Below are 26,052 nucleotides of genomic sequence, written 5' to 3'. Positions count from 1 at the left end.
CCTATGCATCTGTTCATGTGTATATACAATTTTAACATAATGGATATATATTTAATAATTAACATGATTGGATATAAAGAGTATGTGAAAGTAGATCTTCTACCTTGTTTTATTTCCGTGACAACCTCCTCAAAGTTTTTTAATCAATCAGAAATATCAAGGAGCTAAAATGCTCCCATCATGCTTGGTAATGGATTTTAAATGAGTGTAATTCTGAGTTTGTTTATGGTTCATGGACGTTTTTTGTAAGCCACAAATTGTGTTATATTGTGTTATGTGTGACCATGTTTGTTGGATTTTTAAATTACATTTTTTTACACCATGACTGGGTAAAGGTTTTTGAAGTAGGCCATATAAGTAAATGCTGCGCTTGGCATGCATCCACCGCATAGGTTGTCATAAACCTGAATCACTCAGGCAGTCCAAAAAATGGCAACAGAGTAGCATATAATGACTAGCGTGCTTATTACCAGCTGGCAGCTAGGTCCGCTTTTCCTCCATATAAACAGCATAATATTGTAGCGTTGGACAGGTTTAACAATGGTCTTTACTCGAAGATGTCAAGAAATTCTGACACGTTATATGATCTTTTAACTGGTTTAATGATAACGTTAATTTCAAGCACACACACACACACACAAGTGAATGCAAGGCATACTTGGTCAACAGCCATACAGGTCACACTGACGGTGGCCGTATAAACACCTTTAACACTGTTACTAATATGCACCACACTGTGAACCCACACCAAACAAGAATGACAAACACATTTCAGGAGAAAATCAGCACCGAAACACAACAGAACATATACCCAGAACCCCTTGCAGCACTAACTCTCCCGGCTTTTGGAGCTCAGTGCACAACTGCACACACAACAAGAAGGAGATGAAGCAAATTAAGAGACATGGCGATGATGAGTAAGAAGAAGAAATACGATTGCAAGTTCCAAAATGATTGGGAAAAAGAATTTAATTTCATCCAGGACAGCTCAAAGGGGAAAAGGTATGCTGCCTGCACCTCAACCCCACCCCCGCAACCACACCCCCAACAGCAGAGGATTGGGAGAATGTCATGTGGTCAGATGAAACCAAAATAGAACTTTTCGGTATAAACTCAACTGGTCGTGTTTGGAGGAATAAGAATACTGAGTTGCATCCCAAGAACACCATACCTACTGTGAAGCATGGAGGTGGAAACATCATGCTTTGGGGCTGTTTTTCTGCTAAGGGGACAGGTTGATTGATCCGTGTAAAGGAAAGAATGAATGGGGCCATGTATCGTGAGATTTTGAGCCAAAACCTCCTTCTATCAGTGAGAGATATGAATGGTTGACCAAATACTTATTTTCCACCATAATTTACATATAAATTCTTTAAAATTCCTACAAAGTGAATTCCTGGATTTTTTTTTCGCATTCTGTCTCTCACAGTTGAAGTGTACCTATGATGAAAATTACAGACCTCTGTTATCATTTTAAATGGGAAAACTTGCACAATCGGTGGCTGACTAAATACTTTTTTGCCCCACTGTACTGTTATACACCAAGTAATGTCATTCAGCAAAACAAACAACTGTGTGAGAAGAATAAATATGGAGGTTTACCCAAGTTATCCAGCAGAGTCGTGTCCTCTTTGCACTGCTCCTGTCATGCTGACTGGGAGGTAGTGACCCCCGCTGAAGACACATGCACTCCATCACACACCTACGCTCTTCTGTAGCTGCTGCAGGTCGGCCATTGTGACCGCTTCAAATAAACAAATCTTTTTCTCTCCGCACTTTTCTCCAACAACTCCGGGATTCACCTCTCTCCAAATGCGATCCGACGCAAAGTGTACCTCCACCTGACTCTCTTCCCCTAGCTTGACTTCACACTTTTGCTCTGCCATCTGTGGTTATTTTTATGCCTTTGTGCTGAAGAAGCGCATATAGATCAGGTTCTCAGTCCATCAGCATTTTCAAAGTCCCAGCAGCAGCAGAATGAGAAGGCGCACATGGAAATACAATCCCATTCGGCACTACGAGGTTCATCAGTCGATAGAACCTTTGGAAGGACAAGACTGACACTTCTGCTAAGTATACCCCCGCATGTTCGCCATTCTCCTTAAAGTCTGCATGAAAATACATCTCAATTATCCCGGGTCAATAATAATTCATAAATCTGTGATAGTAAAGCATAACATGTGCCGCATACAAACAACATGGCGCAAAATCAACGCAGGATGGCGGCTATAGGAGCTCTAAATTCTCAAGTCAGCTTTCTTCCATATGTGCCTCAAAACTTGCATTGAGGTGAACAAAAGTTCTTACACACTGTATTTTCCAGACTATAAGGCGCACTTAAATTTTTTTTTTCTTCTTAAAACTCGACAGTGCACTTTATAACCCGGTGTAGGGCTGGGCGATATATCGATATATTCGATATATCGCGGGTTTGTCTCTGTGTGTAATAGAAAATGACTATATCGTGATATTCGAGTATACGTTCTCACGCAGTTGCTTTTAGCTGCTGGCATTACACTACAGGCTCTTCTCGCTCTTTCCTGTCTCTCTTTCTCACAGACAGCAAGCCCACCTTCTTACATATGTCACATACTGTCCCGTCATACGTCACATACGTATACGCCCTCGGGCAGCAGAGAGGTAACAGCATAGGTAACATTAGCTGTGATGCTAACGGAGCGGTGCGAATCTGGTAACAAATGAAGGAAGAATGAATTCCCAAGAAAAACAGCAGGGGGTCCATCGTCTGGCGGTGGTTTGGCTTCAAGTGGGAATATGTCGAACAGACAACCGTAATTTGTCAAGTGTGGGGCAAAAGCGTTGCTATAAAAAGTAGCATTACTGCTAATATGTAACATCATTTGAAAAGTCACTCGCTAGAAAATGAAGAATGCTTACTCCGCATGTCAACATCTCCGTTCGGTGCCACACGCCCACACCATCAAAATGCAGAGGCAAACATTTCCAGATCAACACCGTACAAAAAAAATAGCAATTTTTTTTAGTTGTGATTTCCTTCTCTGCATGAAAGTTTAAAAGTAGCATATATTAATGCAGTTTGACCAAGAATGTTTAAATGTAGACACACAGAATCATCATACTGCTGTGATTATATGTATCAAGTGTTAATTCAAGGCTGAGGCAAAAATATGGAGATATATATCGTGTATCGCGATATGGCCTAAAAAATATTGCGATATTTAAAAAAGGCCATATCGCCCATCCCTAACACGCTGCGCCTAATGTACGGATTCATTCTCGTTTTGCTTAACGACCTCGAAGCAATTGTATTCGGTACATGGTGTAATGATAAGTGTGACCAGTAGATGGCAGTCAAACATAAGAGATTCGTGTAGACTGCATGCACTATGATGGCAATATGACTCAAGTAAACCACAACAACATTTTATATGTTCCATCAAAAATATAGAACATTACACATGGCGCTCGAAAATCTATCGAAATGTTTTAGTACGACTTTGTTCAGCTATGAACAAAGTCCCGACTTAAACAAGTTGAAAAACTTATTCGGGTGTTACCATTTAATGGTCAATTATACGGAATATGTACTGAAATGTGCAATTTAATAATAAAAGTTTAATCAATCAATCAATTCAACGTTCGAGTAATATTATGGTGTGTGTATAAGGTAAGACATTATCTGACGCTTTGTTTTGCAATATTATGCAAAAACAACTTTTCTTATCTTCTTGTACCTGTTGATCTGTATTTGGGATCTGCATAAATCCCCAAAAATTGCGCGGGTCCGCCTTTGTAGTCCGTGCGAAGTATCTTCTTTTTCCTCTGTCTTCTTGTTATGGCCCATTCATCTTCCACCGTTGCCATTTCTAATATAAAGTACTGTAAAGTTCTTACTTATATCGATCAGTAAACTCGCAATGAAAGCGCTAAAACATACCGGTGTAGTGAGTTTACATTATTCACCCAAGGAACTTTAGTTATTAGAGTTTTTTCACAGGACACATTTACGGTGTTGTTGTTTCCGGATGAGGAGATGCTGCTCCGTTATTGATTGAAGTAAAGTCTGAATGTCATTAAAACATTTAGTTCCATCTTTTGACACATCTTCCAGTCCCGTCCTTGCACGCTACACCGCTACAACAAAGATGACGGGGAAAAGACTGTCAGAAAGCGGCTTGAAGGTGATCTGTAAAACATCTTTGCAACATTTTGACCATAGAACCACCATTACAAGTTATGTAGACCAGTGGTCCCCAACCTTTTTGTATCCGAGGACCGGTCAACGCTTAATAATTTGTCCCGCGGCCCGGGTAGGGGGGGGATCCTTTTTTATTATTATTTTTTTTTCTTTGTCATGAAAAAGGGATGTTTTTGTCATGAAAAAGGGAGTTTTTTGTGGTTGGTGCACTAATTGTAAGTGTATATTGTGTTTTTAATGTTGATTTAATAAAAAATAAAAAAAATGTTTTTTTTTGTGGGTTTTTTTGTAATAAAAATTAATAAAAAAATCTTCTGCGGCCCGGTACCAATCGGGCCACGGCCCGCCCGGTGGTTGGGAACCACTGATGTAGACCACAATGAAGTGTTTTACATTTAGAAAAAAATTTAAATAGTATGACTGCTTTAATGCACCGTATAATCCGGTGTGCCTTATATGTGAAAAAAGATTTTAAAAAAAGAGCATTCATTATCCGGTGCGCCCTAGGGTCCGGAAAATATGGTAATCATGAATCAAGCAAGGATTATGTAAAAATGGCTTGGAAAAACCTTCCACCATATCACCATTAGTCGCTTCAGCTCCCTCTGAAGCGACTAATGGTGATATGGTCACAGGACGACTATGCTAAAGGCTAAACCATGATACTGATTCCCTCTGTTCCAGGGGTCGGCAACTTTTTGAATTAAAACAGCCATTTGGGCCCGTTTCCACCAAATTAAAAAAATCCACTTGGAGCCGTAAAACTTATTTGATCACTATATTGAAGTTAACTCTATATAAACCGTTTCCTTTAACATATTTTCACATTGCGTTCCTGTCTTCTTTTTTCCACCACATTATTTTGTTACTACCGTATTTTACCGACTACAAGGCGCACTTAAAATATTTTTTATTCCTCAAAACTCAACAGTGTGCCTTATAACCCGGTGCGCCTAATGTAAGGAAGAAGTTTGGTTACCCACCTCAAAGCTATTTTATGTGGTACATGGTGTAATAATAAGTGTCACAAGTAGATGGCAGTCAAATATAAGAGATAAGTGTAGCCTGCACTATGACGGGTCTCAAGTAAACACCAACCTTTTAAATGTTCCATTAAAAATATAGAATATTACACACGACGCTCAAAAATCTATCAAAATGTTTTAGTCCGACTTTGATGGATTGTCGGCGCATTAAACATACGAGTATTATTATGGTGTGTGTACAAAGTAAGATATTATCTGGCGTTTTGTTTTGCAATATTATGCTAAAGCAACTTGCCTTACAGTTTGGTGCCTGCTGATCTGTATTTGGGATCTGCATAAGTCTTGTGCACATCCACGCCGACACCGTAGTTTTAATAAGCTTCTTTCTTTTTCTCGATCTTCTTCTTATGGGACACTCATCCTCCACTGTTGCCATTTCTAATATAAAGTAGCGTAAATGTCTTACCTTTATCCGTCAATAACTCCCCATGAAAGCGCTAAAACATACCGGTATAGTGAGTTTACATTATTCACCCAAGGAACTTTAGTTATTAGAGTTCCGGTCAAATGGTTTATCACGGGACACATTTCCGGTGTGGTTGTTTCCGGATGAGGAGAGGCTGCTCCGTTATTGATTTAAGTATGTATATATACATTTTGCAATTCCAAAAGGTCTTTAATAAGTGTTTAAAACATATTCAGGACTTGGACTAGATTGTGTTTCCATTAGGGCTGTCAAACAATTAAAATATTTGATCACAAATGGTAAAAATGTGTTCATAGTCCAAATTTAAACGCAAATAAAAGTTAGTTTTATCTTTAATAGCTGCACATTATTCCAATGTACACCCACCATTGGACTGGACAATTTCAAATTTTTATTAAATATTTTGCTTTTTTTAACTAATTGTTTTTAATCAGCTTAATATAATACAGTATTGTAGCTACAGTGGTAACGCAGTTTTAAAATATTCACAAAATTGCAGTGGCTTATGACGATATCAATCAATCAAAGTTATTTTATATAGCCCTAAAGGCCTACTGAAATGAGATTTTCTTATTTAAACAGGGATAGCAGGTCCATTCTATGTGTCATACTTGATCATTTCGCAATATTGCCATATTTTTGCTGAAAGGATTTAGTAGAGAACATCCACGATAAAGTTTGCAACTTTTGGTCGCTAACAAAAAAGCCTTGCCTTTACCGTAAGTAGCAGATGATGTGCGTGTGGCGTCACTGGTTGTAGAGCTCCACACATCCTCACATTGTTTATAATGTGAGCCACCAGCAATAAGAGCAATTTGGACCGAGAAAGCGACGATTTCCGCATTAATTTGAGCGGGGATGAAAGATTTGTTGATGAGGAAAGTTAGAGTGAAGCAAAAAAAAAAAAGAAAGAAAAAAAGAAAAGGCGACGGCTCCAGCGGCGGCAGTGGGAGAGTTTCAGATGTAATTAGACACATATACTAGGATAATTCTGGAAAATCCCTTATCTGCTTATTATTTTAATAGTATTTTAGTGAGATTAGGAAGTCATACCTGAAAGTCGGATGGTTGCGGTGAACACCAGTCTCTCTGAGAGAAGCCAAGATCACAGCTGCCTTTTTGAGCTGCAGGATGAGGTCGCGTAATCCACTGAAGTCTCAGGTAAGGGCCGACTTAATATCACAATTTTCCCATCCAAAAACTTGCTGGTTGACGTAGAGAAACATGTTCGCTTGACCGCTCTGTGTTAAAGCTTCACAACAAACAAAGAAACACCGGCTGTGTTTCGGTGCTAAAGGCAGCTGCAATCCACCGCTTTCCAAAAGATTCAGCAACACAGATGTCCAAAATACTGTGTAATTGCGCAATGAAAAGAGACAACATTTAGCCGTAAGTGGTGCTGGGCTATGTCCCTTCCAACCAATAACGTCACAAACACACGTCATCATACGCGTCATCTTTCCACGACATTTTCAACAGGAAACTCCACGGGAAATTTAAAATTGTAATTCAGTAAACTAAACCGGCCGTATTGGCATGTGTTGCAATATTAATATTTCATCATTGATATATAAACTATCAGACTGCGTGGTCGGTAGTAGTGGGTTTCAGTAGGCCTTTAATACTTTTGGGTACATAATTGACCAAAAGTGAATATTTACTGGAATCTTCTTCCACTCATTCATGATGACACAATAATTACTTTAGTGGATGTTAGACACAATGTAACTACCAAAATAAAAAAAAGGTATAAACCATAAATAAATCAAGTAGTACTCACAGGCACAGCTCCCTTTTTGATGGTTAAACTGGCCGTGGTTGCTCTGAGTGCTCCCGTCACGCCGTGGTAGTACTTGAAGCAGACCAAAGTTTCAGCTGAAAAAGAAATGCGGCATGAATTCATGTAAAATAAGCTGCAAAAATATGTTGGATTTTTAGCCTTAAAATTGCCATGAAAAGCCTGAAATTATGTATTGGCCAAAATCACAAAAATGCTCATAAGCACCTCATAAATGTCCATCCATCCATCCATTTTTTACCGCTTTTTCCCTTTTGGGTTGCGGGGGGCGCTGGCGCCTATCTCAGCTACAATCGGGCGGAAAGCGGTGTACACCCTGGACAAGTCGCCACCTCATCGCAGGGCCAACACAGATAGACAGACAACATTCACACTCACATTCACACACTAGGGCCAATTTAGTGTTGCCAATCAACCTATCCCCAGGTGCATGTCTTTGGAAGTGGGAGGAAGCCGGAGTACCCGGAGGGAACCCACAGAGTCACGGGGAGAACATGCAAACTCCACACAGAAAGATCCCGAGCCTGGGATTGAACCCAGGACTGCAGGACCTTTGTATTGTGAGGCAGACGCACTAACCCCTCTCCCACCGTGAAGCCCCACCTCATAAATGTCAAATGTTTTGATTATTTTACAAAAAAACATGTTTTTTGGTTCAATTCAAAGTACATTTGAGGTGCAAAAGTGTCAAGGAAAGGTCTGTTTGGATCAGGGCTGGACGATATGGACCAAAACTGACATCCCGGAATAAGATATATCAGTATTTTAAACAAAATATGCAAAGTGTTTAGTTTAAACTCAACACCACATTACTGTTACTACCAGTATTCTGAAAATTACTTTATAAAAGTAATTTTTAGTTATTTGTGTTGTCATTTAAAGCAGTGGTCGCCAACCACCGGGCCGCGGCCCAGCACCGGGCCGTGGCCCGATTGGTATTGGAATTTTTTATTAATTTTTATTTAAAAAAAATATATATATTTTTTTTGATTAAATCAACATAAAAAACACAATATACATTTACAATTAGTGCACCAACCACAAAAACCTCCCTTTTTCATTACAAAAACGTCCCTTTTTCATGACAAAGGAACAAAAAAAAAAATTGAAAGTATCTCAGCGCCCCCCGCGACCCCGAAAGGGAATAAGCGGTAGAAAATGGATGGATGGATGGAAGAAAAAAAAAGGATCCCCCCCGTCACCCAACGCCAGGTCGCGGGACAAATTGTTAAGCGTTGACCGGTCCGCGGATACAAAAAGGTTGGGGACCACTGATTTAAAGGACAAATTGAATAAATGTAATTAATTACTAGGGAAAGTAGTTAAAAACGTATGTCAATATACGTCACATGCAGTTGAGAGAAGGTCCTGAGAGCAACGTGCGCGTGCGTGTATGTGCCTTTAAAAGGTGGGGTCTGTTGCCAAGCGACGTGTGACGTCAGCGAGGTGGTCAACTGGACTGTTTTCGTTAGCAGCGGAGGTTTGTCAGCTCCGACGGCTGCTCTATCGAATCATTTCACCTTCTTGTTACCTCTGGTTAATAAAGAGGAGCCGCCGCCAGTACCCGCCAGACACCGGAGCTTAGATGCGGGCATATCGGATGTGCGCGAAGGAAAATGTGTCAAGGGATCGGTATCGGCAATGCGAGGTAGCGATTCCGGACGCACGCCAGACCCTTCCCGCACATGAGACACTATGGTGCCTGCCGGGCAAATCGCTCCGGCTGTAAACAGCCATAACTAAAGTACAGCAAAAGATACTGGTATGGTGGTATTGTCTCAAATAAATATATATATATTTTTTAAATATACCAGTATTAACTATAATACCGGTATACCGCCCAGCCCTTGTTCAGATAAAACAATATTCAGTTATGTCGTACATATTTGACATCAATTAGTAGTAACTAAACATCAGACACAAAGGGAATAAGCGGTAGAAAATTGATGGATGGAAAAAATTCAGACATGTCTTATGTGTTCATCCACCCATCCTTCTTCTTCCGCTTATCCGAGGTCGGGCCGCGGGGGCTACAGCCTAAGCAGGGAAACCCAGACTTCCCTCTCCCCAGCCACTTCGTCTAGCTCTTCCCGGGGGATCCCGAGGCGTTCCCAGGCCAGCCGAGAGACATAGTCTTCCCAACGTGTTCTGGGTCTTCCCCGTGGCCTCCTACCGGTTGGACATGCCCTAAACACCTCCCTAGGAAGGCGTTCGGGTGGCATCCTGACCAGATGCCCGAACCACCTCATCTGGCTCCTCTCGATGTGAAGGAGCAGCGGCTTTACTTTGAGTTCCTCCCGGATGGCAGAGCTTCTCACCCTATCTCTAAGGGAGAGCCCCGCCACACGGCGTAGGAAATTCATTTTGGCCGCTTGTACCAGTGATCTCATCCTTTCGGTCATGACCCAAAGCTCATGACCATAGGTGAGGATGGGAACGTAGATTGACCGGTAAATTGAGAGCTTTGCCTTCCGGCTCAGCTCCTTCTTCACCACAACGGATCGGTACAACGTCCGCATTACTGAAGACGCCGCACCGATCCGCCTGTCGATCTCACGATCCACTCTTCCCCCACTCGTGAACAATACTCCTAGGTACTTGAACTCCTCCACTTGGGGCAGGGTCTCCTCCCCAACCCGGAGATGGCATTCCACCCTTTTCCTTTTACTTTTATGTGTTCATGATGGATCAATTACCTTAGACTTAGACTTCCTTTTATTGCATACTTGCCAACCCTCCCGATTTTACCGGGAGACTCCCGAATTTCAGTGCCCTTCCCGAAAATCTCCCAGGGCAACCATTCTCCCGAAATTCTCCTGATTTCCGCCCGGACAACAATATTGGGGGCGTGCCTTAAAGGCACTGCATTTAACGTCCTCTACAACCTGTCGTGAAGTCTGTTTTCCCTCCATACAAACAGCGTGCCGGCCCAATCAAACAATATATACGTCTTTCACACGCACACACACACACACACACACACACACACACACACACACACACACACACACACACACACACACACACACACACACACACACACACACACACACACACACACACACACACACACACACACACACGTGAGTGAATACCATGCATACTTGGTCAACAGCCATACAGGTCACACTGAGGGTGGCCGTATAAACAACTTAAACACTGTTACAAATATGCACCACACTGTAAACCCACACCAAACAAGAATGACAAACACATTTTGGGAGAACATCCACACTGTAAAACAACATAAACACAACAGAACAAATACCCAGAACACCTGGCAGCACTAACTCTTCTGGGGCGCTACAATATACTCCCCCGCTACCACCAAACCCCACCCCGCCAAAACCACCCCCCACACCTCAACACCATCGTCCCCCCATCTCCCAAATTCGGAGGTCTCAAGGTTGGCAAGTATGTTTTATTGTCATTCAAATTTGAACTTTACAGTACAGATAAGAACTAAATAAATAATGATAATAATAATAAATAAACAAATATATTACTGTACAGATAAATATATTGCACTTTGGCTTCCACGTTTATGGATGTATGTTATATTTACCTGTACAATAGGCACAGATGTCTATTAGAGAAAAAAGTTAACTTACAGTCGCTGAAGTGGGAGCTGCAGTCAATTTTCCAGACGATTTGTCCCTTGTGAGAGCCGTTGATGCCTCGGTTTTTATAATCCAAAAAGTTCTCAGACAACGTCTCATCTGGAAAGGGAAATTTAAAGCACATCTTTAAATATGTTTGCATTTCATTTCCACAAATTTTGATGTGATTGACATTTGTCCTAATTGAGGGACAAAAACATGGACTGTCATGGCACCCTTCCATTACCGATTTTAATTCAATTGTTTTGATCTTTCTCAAAAAAGGAGGTTGACTAGCATTTGAGGGAAGGTGTAAAGTGTATTTTGTACAAATATTTGAACACTAAAACATGAAATCCACATTAGAATGTACAGCGAAATCTCTTGCCTTCTCCAAATTAAGTAACAGATGATTTCGGATGCTAAATAATTTGTAGTTTCGAAGTCTACGTCCCTGTCTACATAAACACAGATTGTTTAAAAAAAAAAAAAAAAAAAAAGAAGCATGTTCTCGCACTCCAGAGCTTTTTTAAAATCACAATCTAAAGCATTGATGAACAATCCCATTCTTGTTCTCCACTTGTTTTTTGTCACTTATATTTAGTGATGGGTTCCTTTCACTTTTGAATCAATGCTGTACTAATTCCTGGTACCTGGTAATCAATATTCAACTATACCAATGTTTGCTACTTTTATGTGTTTATCTGGTCATAATGGTAGTTTGTTTATTGCAAAATTTAACAGTGAGCTGATAAAGATAAGTACAGTCCAGTTTTTACATTTTGTTTTCTTACACTTCTGATTATAATTTGCAAGTATGCATTAATTTCAGTTTGTTCTAGGTGTGTTGCCATAGCCAGGAAGTAGTCTTTGCCATTAAGTTGAATTTGCCAGTCTTGTATTTTGTTGAGTCCGACAAAGTGTTCATACTGCAAGTATTGTACCGTAAATATTACACACCAGCTCTTTAATTGTAACGTGAATCTTAGTTGTAGTTTCCATTACCAAATTACAAGGTGTTGAAATGGTCAAGTAAAATCCTTAATGCTAATCGATAGCACGTATATGGCATATTCAATTGAAATTAGCATAGACTTAGCACATTTTGAAAAATGGAGCCTTACTGAGACTACTTTGAGGCAATCCGCTAGAAATACCCATGTTTGCCCACCAAGTGCCTGAGCCGATGCAGAGTCTGCAACTGGATGTTACGTACAACAAAGTTATCGTATTATGGTACCGTTTAATTTTACATGAAATGTTACCAGGTGGTATCGACGGAATTTAGTGAGTACCTATAAATTACCAAATTCTGTACCTATCCCTACTTATATTTAGCTTAATCTCATGTCACACTTACGAGACTGGATGCAATGGACGTCGAGTGGGTCCGACATAATATTGTGAAAGTCTAGTCCAGAGTGATTTGCCCTGAAACCGGATGGAAAGGGTTCACAGAGACTGCTAGATGCTAAGTGCTCATTTAGCTGCTGTGCAACAATTTTTTCGAGGATTTTCTGTTGTGGTTCGCAGAGGGGAGATGACGGCAGACTGACACCAGAGGTTGGTAATGTTCAATAATTCATTATATACATAATCAATATATATAATAAGAATAAAAAAACAAAACTCAAGAGTGTGTATGGTGTAAGACTATGTGTAAAATTTAACTGAAGTGTGTGTTACCAAAGTGTAGAACGAGATACAAAGAACGAGGCGGTCCATGGGGCAGGCAGGGGATCCGGGGGAAAGGCGTCAAAGTCCAGGGGCGAACGAAGAGTCGAGGAACGAGGGAGGCAGTCAGAGGACAGAAGGAGATCCGAGGGAAAAGTGAGACGCACAGCTCACATACCAGGCAACGGAGGGAAGGTACACCATGAATACTAGGATCCCGCCCGATCCTTGGGTCCACTAGTATTTTATCCAGCTCGCCCTCATCAATACCAGGTGTGCAGATTGGTAAATGAGTGCAGTCTTGTCGCCTCGGGGCATGCTGCGCTCAACGTGAATGGGGGCAAGTCCGGGCGCGCTGTCAGCGGATCCTTCGGGTGTTCCCGCAGAGGAGGGAGATGCAGACTGCGCGTGCGCCGTAACATTTTCGAAATAAAGGGAAGGTGAGACAGCGGCCAGTAGTTTACCATGAGGTCAGGATCGAGATTAGGTCTTTTGAGCAGAGGATGAATAACCGCTTTTTTGAATGCTAGGGGAACAGTGCCAGAGGGAAGTGATGAGTTTCATAATATTTAGCACCTAATAATAAAAAAGCACCTTGATAAGTTTCCCAGGAAGTGGGTGAAGTTAACATGTTGTTTGTTTTATCCCATTTACACGCCGTAACGATTCCTCTAATGTTATTTCATCAAAAAGAGAGAGACTATTTTTGAGGTCAGCATCCGTCGTATCTATTTAGCTTAATCTCATGTCACACTTGCTGCTCTTCTCCTTTTGATTGGTAGATTTTTGATTAGTTTTTTCTCTGTGCTATGGTTAGGTTCCTGTCACAGTCATTTTTCTGTTGCAATTCACTGTGAATCCCTGATTTTAGGATTTCTAATTTTTGGGCACTGAGCGGTTCATTACAGACTGTATTTTTTCCAATTCTTTTTGTTTGTCCAAAGCATTAAAAAATGGATCTAATAAAACAAAATAGCTTAAAAAAACTGCTTTCTTACTTTTACTATTGGCAACTGTTTCTTACTTGTATAATGCTGTTGTAGTTTTTGGACATTGTCCTTTGTTACTTCACCATTCTATGACAATAACAGTCACTGTCTCTTAAGATTAAAATAGATGAATATAATACTTTTGGGGAAGAAAAGCATAACTCACCGACAAGATACATTCCAATCCAGTCCCCAGCATCCACTTCCTCCTTGATGTCCCATGTGATCACAAGGTCTTCGGACTGGCCTATAGTGTAGTGAGAAGAGCTGACAGTCAGGGTGGAGCGAGTGTCCGGGGACACTAGATCAGTGTCACTGGTGGACCGTGACAACCCCAACATGAACGCTTCCTGGTTCAGACCGCTGACAGCAAAGGAATCTGGGCCATAGCTATGACGATCCTTACAGCGGTGGCGGCTCTGGTTGCTGCGGGTCGGGGATGCCATGGCCGCCAAGCCTAAAAGGCGATTCTGGTACAAGTTCTGCAAAGCGAAAAGCACGTCTGTCAATATAAATATATGGAAATATGGAATTATACACAACGGCTGCTCGTTTATTTGCGACACCTTCCTATCTTCCATCCATCCATTTTCTACCGCTTTATTTTAGAAATCTTGTTTTTTCCCCAAGGAAACCTACCAATAACTAATGGCCCAATTTACTCAGATCTAAATAAATCGCGCTAAAAAGCATTTGCAATCTATAAAATGTTGTTTGTGATCAAGACTGCAGACCACCCTATTTAAATAAGGATTTTGTGTGTACTATACAGAGCATTACATGTATTGCACATACATTTTATCATGTTCCTAACTTTTACTGTTTTCAAAAAAAAAAAAAAAAAGAGACATCTACCACTTTTTATGGGCATTTTAGAAGCAGTCGTGCAGTTCATCGACATTGACATCACTGTCAATGATGTGCTCAAAACGAAAAAATGCAAACTTCAAGAAATGTTTATCATGTAGGATGTTTGATAGTAATACGTATTATATGTGAAAAAAACAAATGTCATTAAAAATTATTAAATGACCAAAACGCATCAGTGGAATTTGTTTTGATCAGCCCCTCAAACGGGGACTGTACCTTTTGGGGGGAATTTTGCCTATCGTTCACAATCATTATGAAGGACATTATGACGGATGTATTTTTTTTCAATGCAGTCTAAGTCGTAAATAAACGTAAAAAAAAGTCAGCTTACAGCGAAGTCCTATATCCCGCCCATAAAACCTAATAAACATTCAAAAAGCGCCAACAATACCTCATTTACATTTTGTGACGTGAATATGAACCAAGAATTAGTCACATCGTTATTATAAGCGCTAAGGCAGACAAAAGTAATTATAGGGGCGCCGTGATCCCTATGCTGTGCCTATATTGACATGACCGACTGGTCAGCTGCTTCCTCGTTTTCTTGCTCGTCCAACGTTATTGTAGATCATAAATCATGCCTCTCACCTGGAAAGTAGAGGGATGACGATGTATTTCGACAAGGTGGTACACTTTCACAGAAAATTTAGGCCCGGAAATGGCGAGAGCGACATGAACAGACGCTTAGTTCCACCCCTTTTTTCTTTGCGAGGACTACGAGTCATATTTATTCAGCAGACATTGTACAGTAAGTGATGTTTTATTATGTTTGTTGGCTCTCAAAGTCGGGAGTGACTAATAATCAATGATCTTGTTTAAAAGAAAAAACTGCGAACGTCGTGATGTGTTTTTGAAATTGATGCGCCAGGGTATGCTGAAAAAGATCAAAATATTTAACATATATTTACAGTTAGGGCTGGGCGATATGGCCTTTTTTTCAATATTTTGTATTTTTAGGCCATGTCACGATACACGATATATATCTCCATATTTCGCTTTAGCCTTGAATTAAAACTTGATGCATATAATCACAGCAGTATGATGATTCCATGTGTCTTAGAGATGCGCGGTTTGCGGTCTCATCCGCGGAGTCCGCGGATAAACCGCGGGTCGGGCGGTTGACATGACGAAAACATTTATTTTAATTAGATTCGGGCGGGTGGCGGTTGAACCATCTGGAAATATTTGGTATACATGGTTCTGGAATCGGTATCCTTTGCCATTCAAAGAGCCATTTAAGACCCATGTCACAATGCGAAGAAAACAATAGGATACGCTAATATTCTCTAGAATGACTGGCGGCAGTCACCCAGATATTAAGTATTGAGGAGTGCTATGAAGCCATTGATTTGTCGCGTTCTACAACATGTACGATCTGCGTGTCGGTCCAGTAACATGTTGTGTGTGTTATCCGCGGCAACACGCACACGACTGCAAGGCATACTGGGTGACACAGAGTACACTAATGGTTGTGATATAAACAATTTTAACACTCTTAGTAATATGCGCCACGCTGTGAAGCCACACCAATTAAGAACGACAAACACATTTCGGGAGAACATCCTCACAGTAACACAACATAAACGCAACACAACAAATACCCATAATGCTTTGTATCCATGACATTTCCTGACTATTTCATACACCCCGCTAGCAGCAACCCCCCTCCCCGTGCGTCGGTAAGGTGGGCCGGTTTGGGGGTGCGGGGGTGTAAAATATATTCAGGAATTGTCACGGATACAAAAGATTGTGGGTATTTGTTGTGTTGCGGTTATGTTGTGTTACTGTGAGGATGTTCTCCTGAAATGTGTTTGTCAATCTTGTTTTGTGTGGCTTCACAGCGTGGCGCATATTAGTAAGTGTTAAAGTTGTTTTTATCACAACTCTCAGTGTACTCTGTATCACCCAGTATGCCTTTCAATCTTGTACATGTAATTGCGGAAGCTGCACACAACATGTTGCCGGACCAACAAACGGTTTGTAAATGTTGTTGAAGGTGTCTAAGGCGATGGCTTCGCAGCACGCTCAAATTCTTGTCATCAGGATGACATCAATTGGATAGTCGCGAGAACGTTAGCAGCTCCAATTGTCTTCATTACTCTGTGAAACAGGTTTAAATAACTCTGTGAGTGGTTAAGGCGGCCGACCTCTGATGTATTTCAGCAGGCGGTTGGCGGGCAGGTACAGTCCTGATAAAATGTTGGTTCGGGTGGACGGCGGGTGGATGATGACTTTGGTGACGTGGTGATATAATTGCCTAGCCGCGCATCTCTAATGTGTCAACATTAAAACATTCTTCTCCATACTGCATTCATACATGCTACTTTTAAACTGTCACGCAGGGAGAGAATTTACAACTAAATCACTTGACCTAAACTGTATTTATTAAACAGTTATTAAGCAGTAGCACATTCATGTCATTTCCAAAACAGAAAGTGCAAGATTGTCAGAGACATTTTAAAACAAGCTATTAGTGCACTTTTGTGCAAGATGTCACTAAGATGACATATCAAAACAACGCTAAATAAAGTGCACTTTTTGTACAGAACGCCACTACAATGGTTTAAAACAAATAAAGTGCACTTTAGTGCATGATTTTATGGACGTGTGGCACCGAATGGAGATGTTGACATGCGGAGTAAGCCCTCTTCATTCTCTAGCACGTGACTTTTCAAATGATGCAACATATTAACAATGCTACTTTATACAGCAACGCTTTTGCCCCACACTTGACAAATTACGGTTGTCTGTTCGACATATTCCCACTTAAAGCCAAACCACCGCCAGACGATGGACCCCTGCTGTTTTTCTCAGGAATTAATTCTTCCTTCATTTGTTTCCAGATTCGCACCTTCCTTCTCGTATTACCACTCGCAAGGCTCCATCAGCATCACAGCTAACGTTACCAATGATGCTACCTCTCTGCTCCGCGAGGGCGTATACGTATGTGACGTATGACGTGACAGTATGTGACGTGTGAGGGACAAGACAGAGTGATAAAAGCATTTAGTGTAATGCCCGCAGTTAAAAGCAACTGCGTGAGAACGTATACTCGAATATCACGATATAGTCATTTTCTATATCGCACGGAGGCAAACCCGCGATATATTGCCCAGCCTTACTTACAGTATGTTAACAAATCTTAATGAAATTGTTTGGATGTTTAAGGATTTTATAAGCAGAATGGAGCGACTCCCATTAACTCCACTGTAAGCAGACTTTTGATCGCATTTAATTAATAATTGGAATGCATTATCCATCCATCCATTTTCTACCACTTATTCCCTTGGGGCCGTCGTCATGTCTTTCATAATGATTGTAAACGATAGGCAAAAGTTACCATTAAGCTTAGCGGTTAACTATGCTTTTTGTATCCTCCTACGGTGTGTCGTGTAGCATGTTTAGTTATTCCTTATCGTCAGTGAGAAACTTGTTTTTTTTACTTGTGGCATTGTGGTGAGGATTAGTGATTTAGAAGGAGCTTCACACTGTGGAGGGGTGTTATCAGTCAGCCCGCTAGCATTGAGGACGCCTTTGTTTGCTTATCGCTGTCAAATTTGTGGGTCTTAGCTGCGATCAATGTGCATTATCACAATATAACGTGTATATGTGCAAGTATTTAAAGCTCTATTATGGGCCAAATTTTTATCATATATCATCTACCCAGGGGGTACTTGAAGGTATGCCAAGGAGTACGTGAGATTTTTTTAAAATACACTAAAAATAGCAACAATTTTCAATCCTTTATAAATACATTGATTGAATAATACTTCAAAAAAATATGAATGTAAGTTCATAAACGGTGAAAAGAAATGCAACAATACAATATTCAGTGTTGACAGCTAGATTGTTTTGTGGACATGTTCCATAAATATTGATGTTAAAGATTTCTTCTTTTGTGAAGAAATGTTTAGAATTAAGTTGATGAATCCAGATGGGTCTCTATTACAATCCCCAAAGAGGGCACTTTAAGTTGATGATTACTTCTATATGTAGAAATCTTTATTTATAATTGAATCACTTGTTTATTTTTCAACAATTTTTTGTTATTTTTGTATCTTTTTTTCCCAAATAGTTCAAGAAAGACCACTACGAATGAGCATTATTTTGCACTTTTGCACAATTTAATAAATCAGAAATTGATGACATAGTGCGGTATTTTACTTCTTTATCTCTTTTTTTCAACCAAATATGCTTTGCTATGATTAGGGGGTACTTCAATTAAAAAAATGTTCACAGGGGGTACATCACTGAAAAAAGGTTGAGAACCACTGCTTTAGGGTAATATTTTTTTGATATATGAACCCTTCAAATAATGTTGGTCGTTTAAAAAACTGTTGATTGAAGGAACAATAAATACAACAGATGCTTATTGCTGTAACTTTTAAATCAATCAACCTTTCTTTGACATATACCTTTTAATAATTAATTTATCAATGAATCAATTGATTAATGAATTAGTTAATTATTTAGTAATTTAGTTGAGAGGCTCATGTAAAATGTTGTCTCTAAAAACATGAATAGTTATTTCAGTTGGTAGGAAGGGAGCTCATTTTCCATCCTGGGGATCTGAGATGATCAAGGAACGCTCCAGTAAGGAAGCAGCTTCAGGGCACGGCTCAGCCAGCCTTGATGGAGTGAACTCAATGCCAAAGCCCTTTGAGCGTGAGTTGGTGAGAAGGAAACAGGTTAGGGCGGGTCGGCACGCAAAGCAGAAAAAAACCAAAAAAAAAACCATGTATTTTGCAGCATTCGCTATTTAGAACTTTCATTTCCATATATGTATATATTTGTAAGCAGCCACAAATAAAAGATGCTGCAAATAAGCAAAAATAAAACAACATTTTTGTTAAAGGGGAACATTATCCCAATTTCAAAAGGGTTAAAAACAATAAAAATCAGTTCCCAGTGGCTTGTTGTATTTTTTGAATTTTTTTTCAAAATTTTACCTGTCCCCGAATATCCCTGAAAAAAGCTTTAAAGTGCTTGATTTTCGCTATTTGCGACGCGACTATCCATTTCCCTGTGACGTCACACAGTGCTGCCAATGTAAACAAACAACGGCGAATACCACAGCAAGATATAGCGACATCAGCTCGGATTCAGACTTGGATTTCAGCGTCTTAAGCGGTTTAACAGATTACGCATGTATTGAAACGGATGGTTGGAGTATGAAAGTATTGAAGAAGAAACTAAAGCTATTGAGCAAATAGCTATTGACGCTATTCATAGCCATAGCATGGCCAAATAGCTGCGTTAGCATCGCCGGTAAAATGTGCGGACCAAACGATCAGGACTTTCGCATCTCGTGACACTGGAGCAACTTAAATCCTTCGATTGGTAAGTGTTTTTTTCGCATTAAATGTGGGTGGAAGGAAACGTAATATAGTTGCACATGCATCTGCAGGTTATCCATACATCTCTGTGCCATGTCTGCTTTAGCACCGCCGGTAAATAGCATGTTAGCATCGATTAGCTGGCAGTCAACATCAACAGAACTCACCTTTGTGAATTCGTTGACTTTATAGTTGCAAATGCATCTGCAGGTTATCCATACATCTCTGTGCCATGTCTGCTTTAGCACCGCCGGTAAATAGCATGTTAGCGTCGATTAGCATAGCATGTTAGCATCGATTAGCTGGCAGTCACGCCGCAACCAAATATGTCTGATTAGCACATAAGTCAACATCAACAAAACTCAACTTTGTGATTTCGTTGAATTTATCGTTGCAAATGCATCTGCAGGTTATCCATACATCTCTGTGTCATGTCTGTCATCCCAGGTAAAATGTGGATACACTTTTTCCACATTCAATGGGGGTCTGGTGGCAGACACTTTCGCATCTTCGGGCCAGTGGTGCAACTTGAATCCCTCCCTGTTAGTGTTGTTACACCCTCCGATAACACACCGACGAGGCATGATGTCTCCAAGGTTCCAAAAAATAGTCGAAAAAACGGAAAACAACAGAGCTGAGACCCGGTGTTTGTAATGTGTTGAAAATGAAAGTGGCTGCTGTATTACCTCGGAGACGTCACGTTCTGACGTCATCGCAAAAAGAGCAATGAACAGAAAGGCGTTTAATTCGCCAAAATTCACCCATTTAGAGTTCGTAAATCGGTTAAAAAAATACATCTTCTTTTTTCTGCACCATCAAGGTATATATTGACGCTTACATAGGTCTGGTGATAATGTTCCCCTTTAAGTCTTTTCCCCAAGTTTAAAACAACTGTATGGTTTTAATGTTTTTTCCAGGTTATGCCAAACGGTATTGTTTGTTTTATCATGATTCTTACATGTACTGTATGTGCACTTCATGTATATAATAATAATATTGATAATAATAATGTACTTTCTGTCGTGTGCTTAGTTTTACAGTAATTTCATTGTAAAGAATACCGATAAATGTAAGTTATAGGTTTTTTCATCTCTAAATTAAACGACTGATTCCACATCTGAATCAGATGATCTGATCAGTTTCTTCTTGTCGTCCCAAAAACATGTTTAAAATCCGGAGTTGATCGTTCATTTTCTGCTGTGGCTCCAGAACTTTGGAACAATATCCCTGTTGCTATTTGGACGGCTCCCTCCTTAATGAGTTTTAAATCACGTCTTAAAACATATTTTTACCTATTTGGCATTTAAACCAGCATGAGAGTTGTATGATTTTAGTCTATTTTATTTTCTCTGATGTATTGTATGTATTTATTATTTTCTAGTTGAATGTTTTATATTACTGATTCTCCGAGTATACATGTCTCAACTTTGTGAAACTTCTGGTTTTTTAAACGTGCAATATGAATAAAGTGGACTGGATTGGATTGAATCGGAATTGTTATTTATTAGTTTACTGAATCCATTCAAAATGTTTAAAAGTACATTTTTAGGTTATCTGCACGCTCACTCGCTACATGGATATTATAAATAAGATGTTTTTTTGCTGCAGCTGTTATATATATACTGTAATATTGTACATGGTAATTGGGATTTTTTATATATTGTATACATTATATCAAAATATAGTATAATAATAGAATATCAGTACATCATAGATACTGTATATATAATATGTACGTATTATATATGTTATATTTTATATTACTACTATGGTACATTTTTATTCCTGCATTATCCTTTCCATCCTACCCTATTCATCCTTTGAAACAGAGGTACCGTGCGGAATAATTTCCCTTATGAATCAATGACGTTTGTCTAAGTCTAAGTCTTGATACGAATACTAGGGATGACAATCAATTAAATGTAAAGGAAACCCTGTATTACAGGAAGAACAATACTTTGGCTTTTGCATAAACCACTTGTTGTAAGATTTGTTATTAGATAAAACATTTTCACCAAAAATTTGCCCTGATCTTCGTTTACCGTCTAATAACATTACCCAGTTATCGTACGGTCAAACATATATTTGTACGTAACAAACTCGCCCGTTTTGCTTTTGCCGTATTTGGACTAACTGGACTTTTAGCTGAATAACCCTGCTCTATTCAAATGTGTTTTGTGTAATTTCTTGAATGGATTTATCTCATGGTAAAAATTACTTTTCATTTTTTTTGTACAATTTAGTCTTCTTCTGACCTTCTGGAACTGATTACAAATTAAAACAGAGGTACAAATCCCGTTTCCATATAAGTTGGGAAATTGTGTTGGATGTAAATATAAACGGAATACAATGATTTGCAAATCCTTTTCAACCCATATTCAATTGAATGCACTACAAAGACAAGATATTTGATGTTCTAAATCATAAACTATATATTTTTTTTGCAAATAATAATTAACTTAGAATTTAATGGCTGCAACACGTGCCAAAGTAGTTGGGAAAGGGCATGTTCACCACTGTGTTACATCACCTTTTCGTTTAACAACACTCAATAAACGTTTGGGAACTGAGGAAACTAATTGTTGAAGCTTTGAAAGTGGAATTCTTTCCCATTCTTGTTTTATGTAGAGCTTCAGTCGTTCAACAGTCGCTGTCGTATTTTACGCTTCATAATGCGCCACACATTTTCGATGGGAGACAGGTCTGGACTGCAGGCGGGCCAGGAAAATATCCGCACTCTTTTTTTACGAAGCCACGCTGTTGTAACACGTGCTGAATCTGGCTTGGCATTGTCTTGCTGAAATAAGCAGGGGCATCAATAAAAAAAGACGGCGCTTAGATGGCAGCATATGTTGTTCCAAAACCTGTATGTACCTTTCAGCATTAATGGTGCCTTCACAGATGTGTAAGTTACCCATTCCTTGGGCACTAATGCACCCCCATACCATCACAGATGCTGGCTTTTGAACTTTGCGTCGATAACAGTCTGGATGGTTCGCTTCCCATTTGGTTCGGATGACACGATGTCGAACATTTCCAAAAACAATTTGAAATGTGGATTCGTCAGACCACAGAACACTTTTCCACACTGCCGGTCAACATGTAGTCGTGATCCATGTTCGCTTGACCGCTCTGATACATAGTAAAGCTTCACCTTCGGGAATTTTCAACAAGGAATCACCGTGTGTTTGTGTGGCTAAAGGCTAAAGCTTCCTACCTCCATCTTTGCACTTTGACTTCTCCATTATTAATTGAACACATTGCAAAAGATTCTGCAACACAGATGTCCAGAATACTGTGTAATTGCGCGATGAAAAGAGACGACTTTTAGCCGCAAGTGGTGCTGCGCTAATATGTCCTCTCCAACTCGAGACGTCACGCGCATGCGTCATCATTCCGCGACATTTTCAACAAGAAACTCCGCGGGAAATTTAAAATTGTAATTTAGTAAACTAAACCGGCCGTATTGGCATGTGTTGCAATGTTAATATTTCATCATTGATATATAAACAGACTGCGTGGTCGGTAGTAGTGGGTTTCAGTAGGCCTTTAAATAGACCCCCTTTTTAAATCAGTTGATCTGCCGTTTCTTTTCTTTTTCTCCTCTGTCCCACTCTCCCTTGTGGAGAGGGTCCGGTCCGGTGGCCATGGGTGAAGTACTGGCTGTCCAGAGTCGGGACACAAGATGGACCGCTCGTCCAGAGTCGCGACCCAGGATGGACTGCTCGCCTGTGTATCGGCTGGGGATATCTCTGCGCTGCTGATCTGCCTCCGCTTGGGATGGTTTCCTGTTGGCTCCACTATGGACGGGTTCTCACGGTTGTGTTGGATCCACTATAGATTGAACTTTCACAGTATCATGTTAGACCCGCTCGACATCCATTGCTCTCGGCCCCTTAGTGGGGGTCCTCTCCAAGGTTTCTCTTAGTTATCATTGTCACTGTCACCGACGTCACACTGGGGTGAGATTTCCTTGCCCCTATGTGGGCCCTACCAAGGATGTTGTTGTGGTTTGTGTTGTGGTTTGGGCAGCCCTTTGAGACACTGGTGATTTAGGGCTGTATAAATAAACATTGATTGATTGAAAGGGGTGTACCTCGCCCCAATCTTTCTTGTGAAAGACTGAGCATTTTTTGGGAAGCTGTTTTTATACCCAATCATGGCACCCACCTGTTCCCAATTAGCCTGCACACCTGTGGGATGTTCCAAATAAGTGTTTGAGGAGCATTCCTCAGCTTAATCAGTATTTATTGCCACCTTTCCCAACTTCTTTGTAATGTGTTGCTGGCATCAAATTGTAAAGTTAATGATTATTTGCAAAATAATAAATACAAATGTTTATCAGTTTGAACATCAAATATGTTGTGTTTATAGCATATTCAACTGAATATGGGTTGAAAATCATTTGCAAATTATTGTATTCTGTTTATATTTACATCTAACACAATTTCCCAACTCATTTGGAAACAGGGTTTGTACTACTTCATAGGGAATGCAAATTTTATTTTTGGATTCACAGAATTCTGGCTGGATTGTGGCAAGCAGACACATGGAAAGGAACATGGATGGTCATGGGGGAAGCATGGGGGGCACACTGACCTTAATACTACAGAGCTGCATCAGCATTATGACCAGTCAACCCAAAGCAGACCAAAACCTGAGGGAAGGAGGAGGAGGAGGAGGAGAAGAAGGAGAGGGGTGCCTGGTTACAAACACTCAAACAAGCAGAGCAAAAGCAGCAGGTGTATGTCTAAAATAATATCTATATGCATTTATTTTAGAAGAGAAAAAAAATAGCAGCATACTTCATCTTTTTAGAATGATTACTAACTTAGAGATGCTCCACACTGTATCAACATCGCTAAGTAAACAACATTATGCAGTGTAGTGTTGTCCAGATACCAGTATGTTGGTACAGTACGCTTTTGATTATATTTTAGAATGTGTGTTTTTGACCACTTTGTAGTTCAGGTTCTTCATCCTCATCCAATCTTGCTCGTTCTATTAGTGTAATCCTTTCAGATCAAATCTATTCCTTTTTTATTACCCAATCCATGTTTCTTTGACAGAGATCACTTAGAAGGGTTCGTTGAATTGTTCCACTTAAAATGTTCTGTTAACAAGTTCCACCAGCATGGCTGGAGCGATGGTGTTGTTTCTTTCATTATTGTGATACAGCTTACTACACAAACACACATGTTGCGTTCTCCGGGGAAATATCCACATGTCCTTCCTACATTTTCGCCCGAGATAAACGGACATAATTGCCTTCACAATGACATCATTACTCATTCAGCACACACACAGTAGAAGGAAACAGGAAGGATGGAAATGAAATTATCTGCGCTTACTAATGGTCTCCAAAGGTAGCCTTTCTTCTACTTGTTCACAGTGATGTGCCGTCAGGGCCAGTTAGGCCTTCTCCGCTGGCCTAACAGAACCAGAAATCTGGCATGATCTGTGGTCTGGATCATGTTTTTGTTATTTTCTGTTAGTTTTAAGACTCTGTTAGTTCTTGTTTTTGTGCACCCTTGTTTGTTTTGGTTTCCATGGCGACTTATTGGTTTCACCTGCCTCTGGTGTTCGGGACACGCACCTGCTCTAATCAGGAGACAATGATTTAAGCCTGTCTTTGCCAGTCAGTCGGAACGGTGTCATTACTTGCTCCATGCCATAGTTATGTTAGTTAGTAGTTTCATGCTTGTTTTATGCGATACTATAGTTCATGTTGCTCGTTTCAGGTCTGTTTCCATACTCATGCGAGTTGTTAATTGCCACAGATTGTTTGTTTCTTGCTATGCCATAGTCCAAGGGTAGGGAACCTATGGCTCGCGAGCCAGATGTGGCTCTTTTGATGACTGCCTCTGGCTCTCGGATAAATATGAGCTGACATTACTTAACACGATAAGTAATGAATAATTCCACTTGTAATCAAACTGTTGAAAATATTGTTCAAAAAATAAAACATGCTCATGCATTTGAATCCGTCCATCCTTTTTCTACCGCACTTGTTCAAGAAGTTGCATTAAGGGTAAGAAGTGATTTATTTATTATTGGTTAATTTAGGCCTTGCCCTCCTGGGGGTTCTTCAGACCAACTTGAGACCCTGTTTCAGGGTTACAATATTTTTTTA

The 26,052-nt window shown here is 40.1% G+C and overlaps 1 protein-coding gene across 3 annotated transcripts in view; it reads right to left on the bottom strand.

The window, feature by feature from the left end:
• Nucleotides 1-26,052, bottom strand: part of LOC133569667 (E3 ubiquitin-protein ligase HECW1) — a 158,071-nt gene that overhangs the window by 115,498 nt on the left and 16,521 nt on the right. For 2 of the 3 annotated variants that reach the window (XM_061922176.1, XM_061922178.1), the window contains exons 2-4: nucleotides 13,880-14,195; nucleotides 11,063-11,170; nucleotides 7,434-7,528 (exon numbers count right to left, since the gene is read on the bottom strand). In XM_061922176.1, coding sequence (XP_061778160.1) covers nucleotides 7,434-7,528; nucleotides 11,063-11,170; nucleotides 13,880-14,195 — 519 coding nt within the window. Of the gene's footprint in view, nucleotides 1-7,433; nucleotides 7,529-11,062; nucleotides 11,171-13,879; nucleotides 14,196-24,518; nucleotides 24,577-26,052 lie in introns of all 3 variants that reach the window. The other variant, XM_061922177.1, reaches the window with a different exon arrangement.

Source organism: Nerophis ophidion, linkage group LG15 (assembly GCF_033978795.1).
Source record: "Nerophis ophidion isolate RoL-2023_Sa linkage group LG15, RoL_Noph_v1.0, whole genome shotgun sequence".
Lineage (NCBI taxonomy): Eukaryota > Metazoa > Chordata > Actinopteri > Syngnathiformes > Syngnathidae > Nerophis > Nerophis ophidion.
Note: the sequence above shows the minus strand (reverse complement) of the source record. Positions and strands in the feature narration are given on the sequence as shown.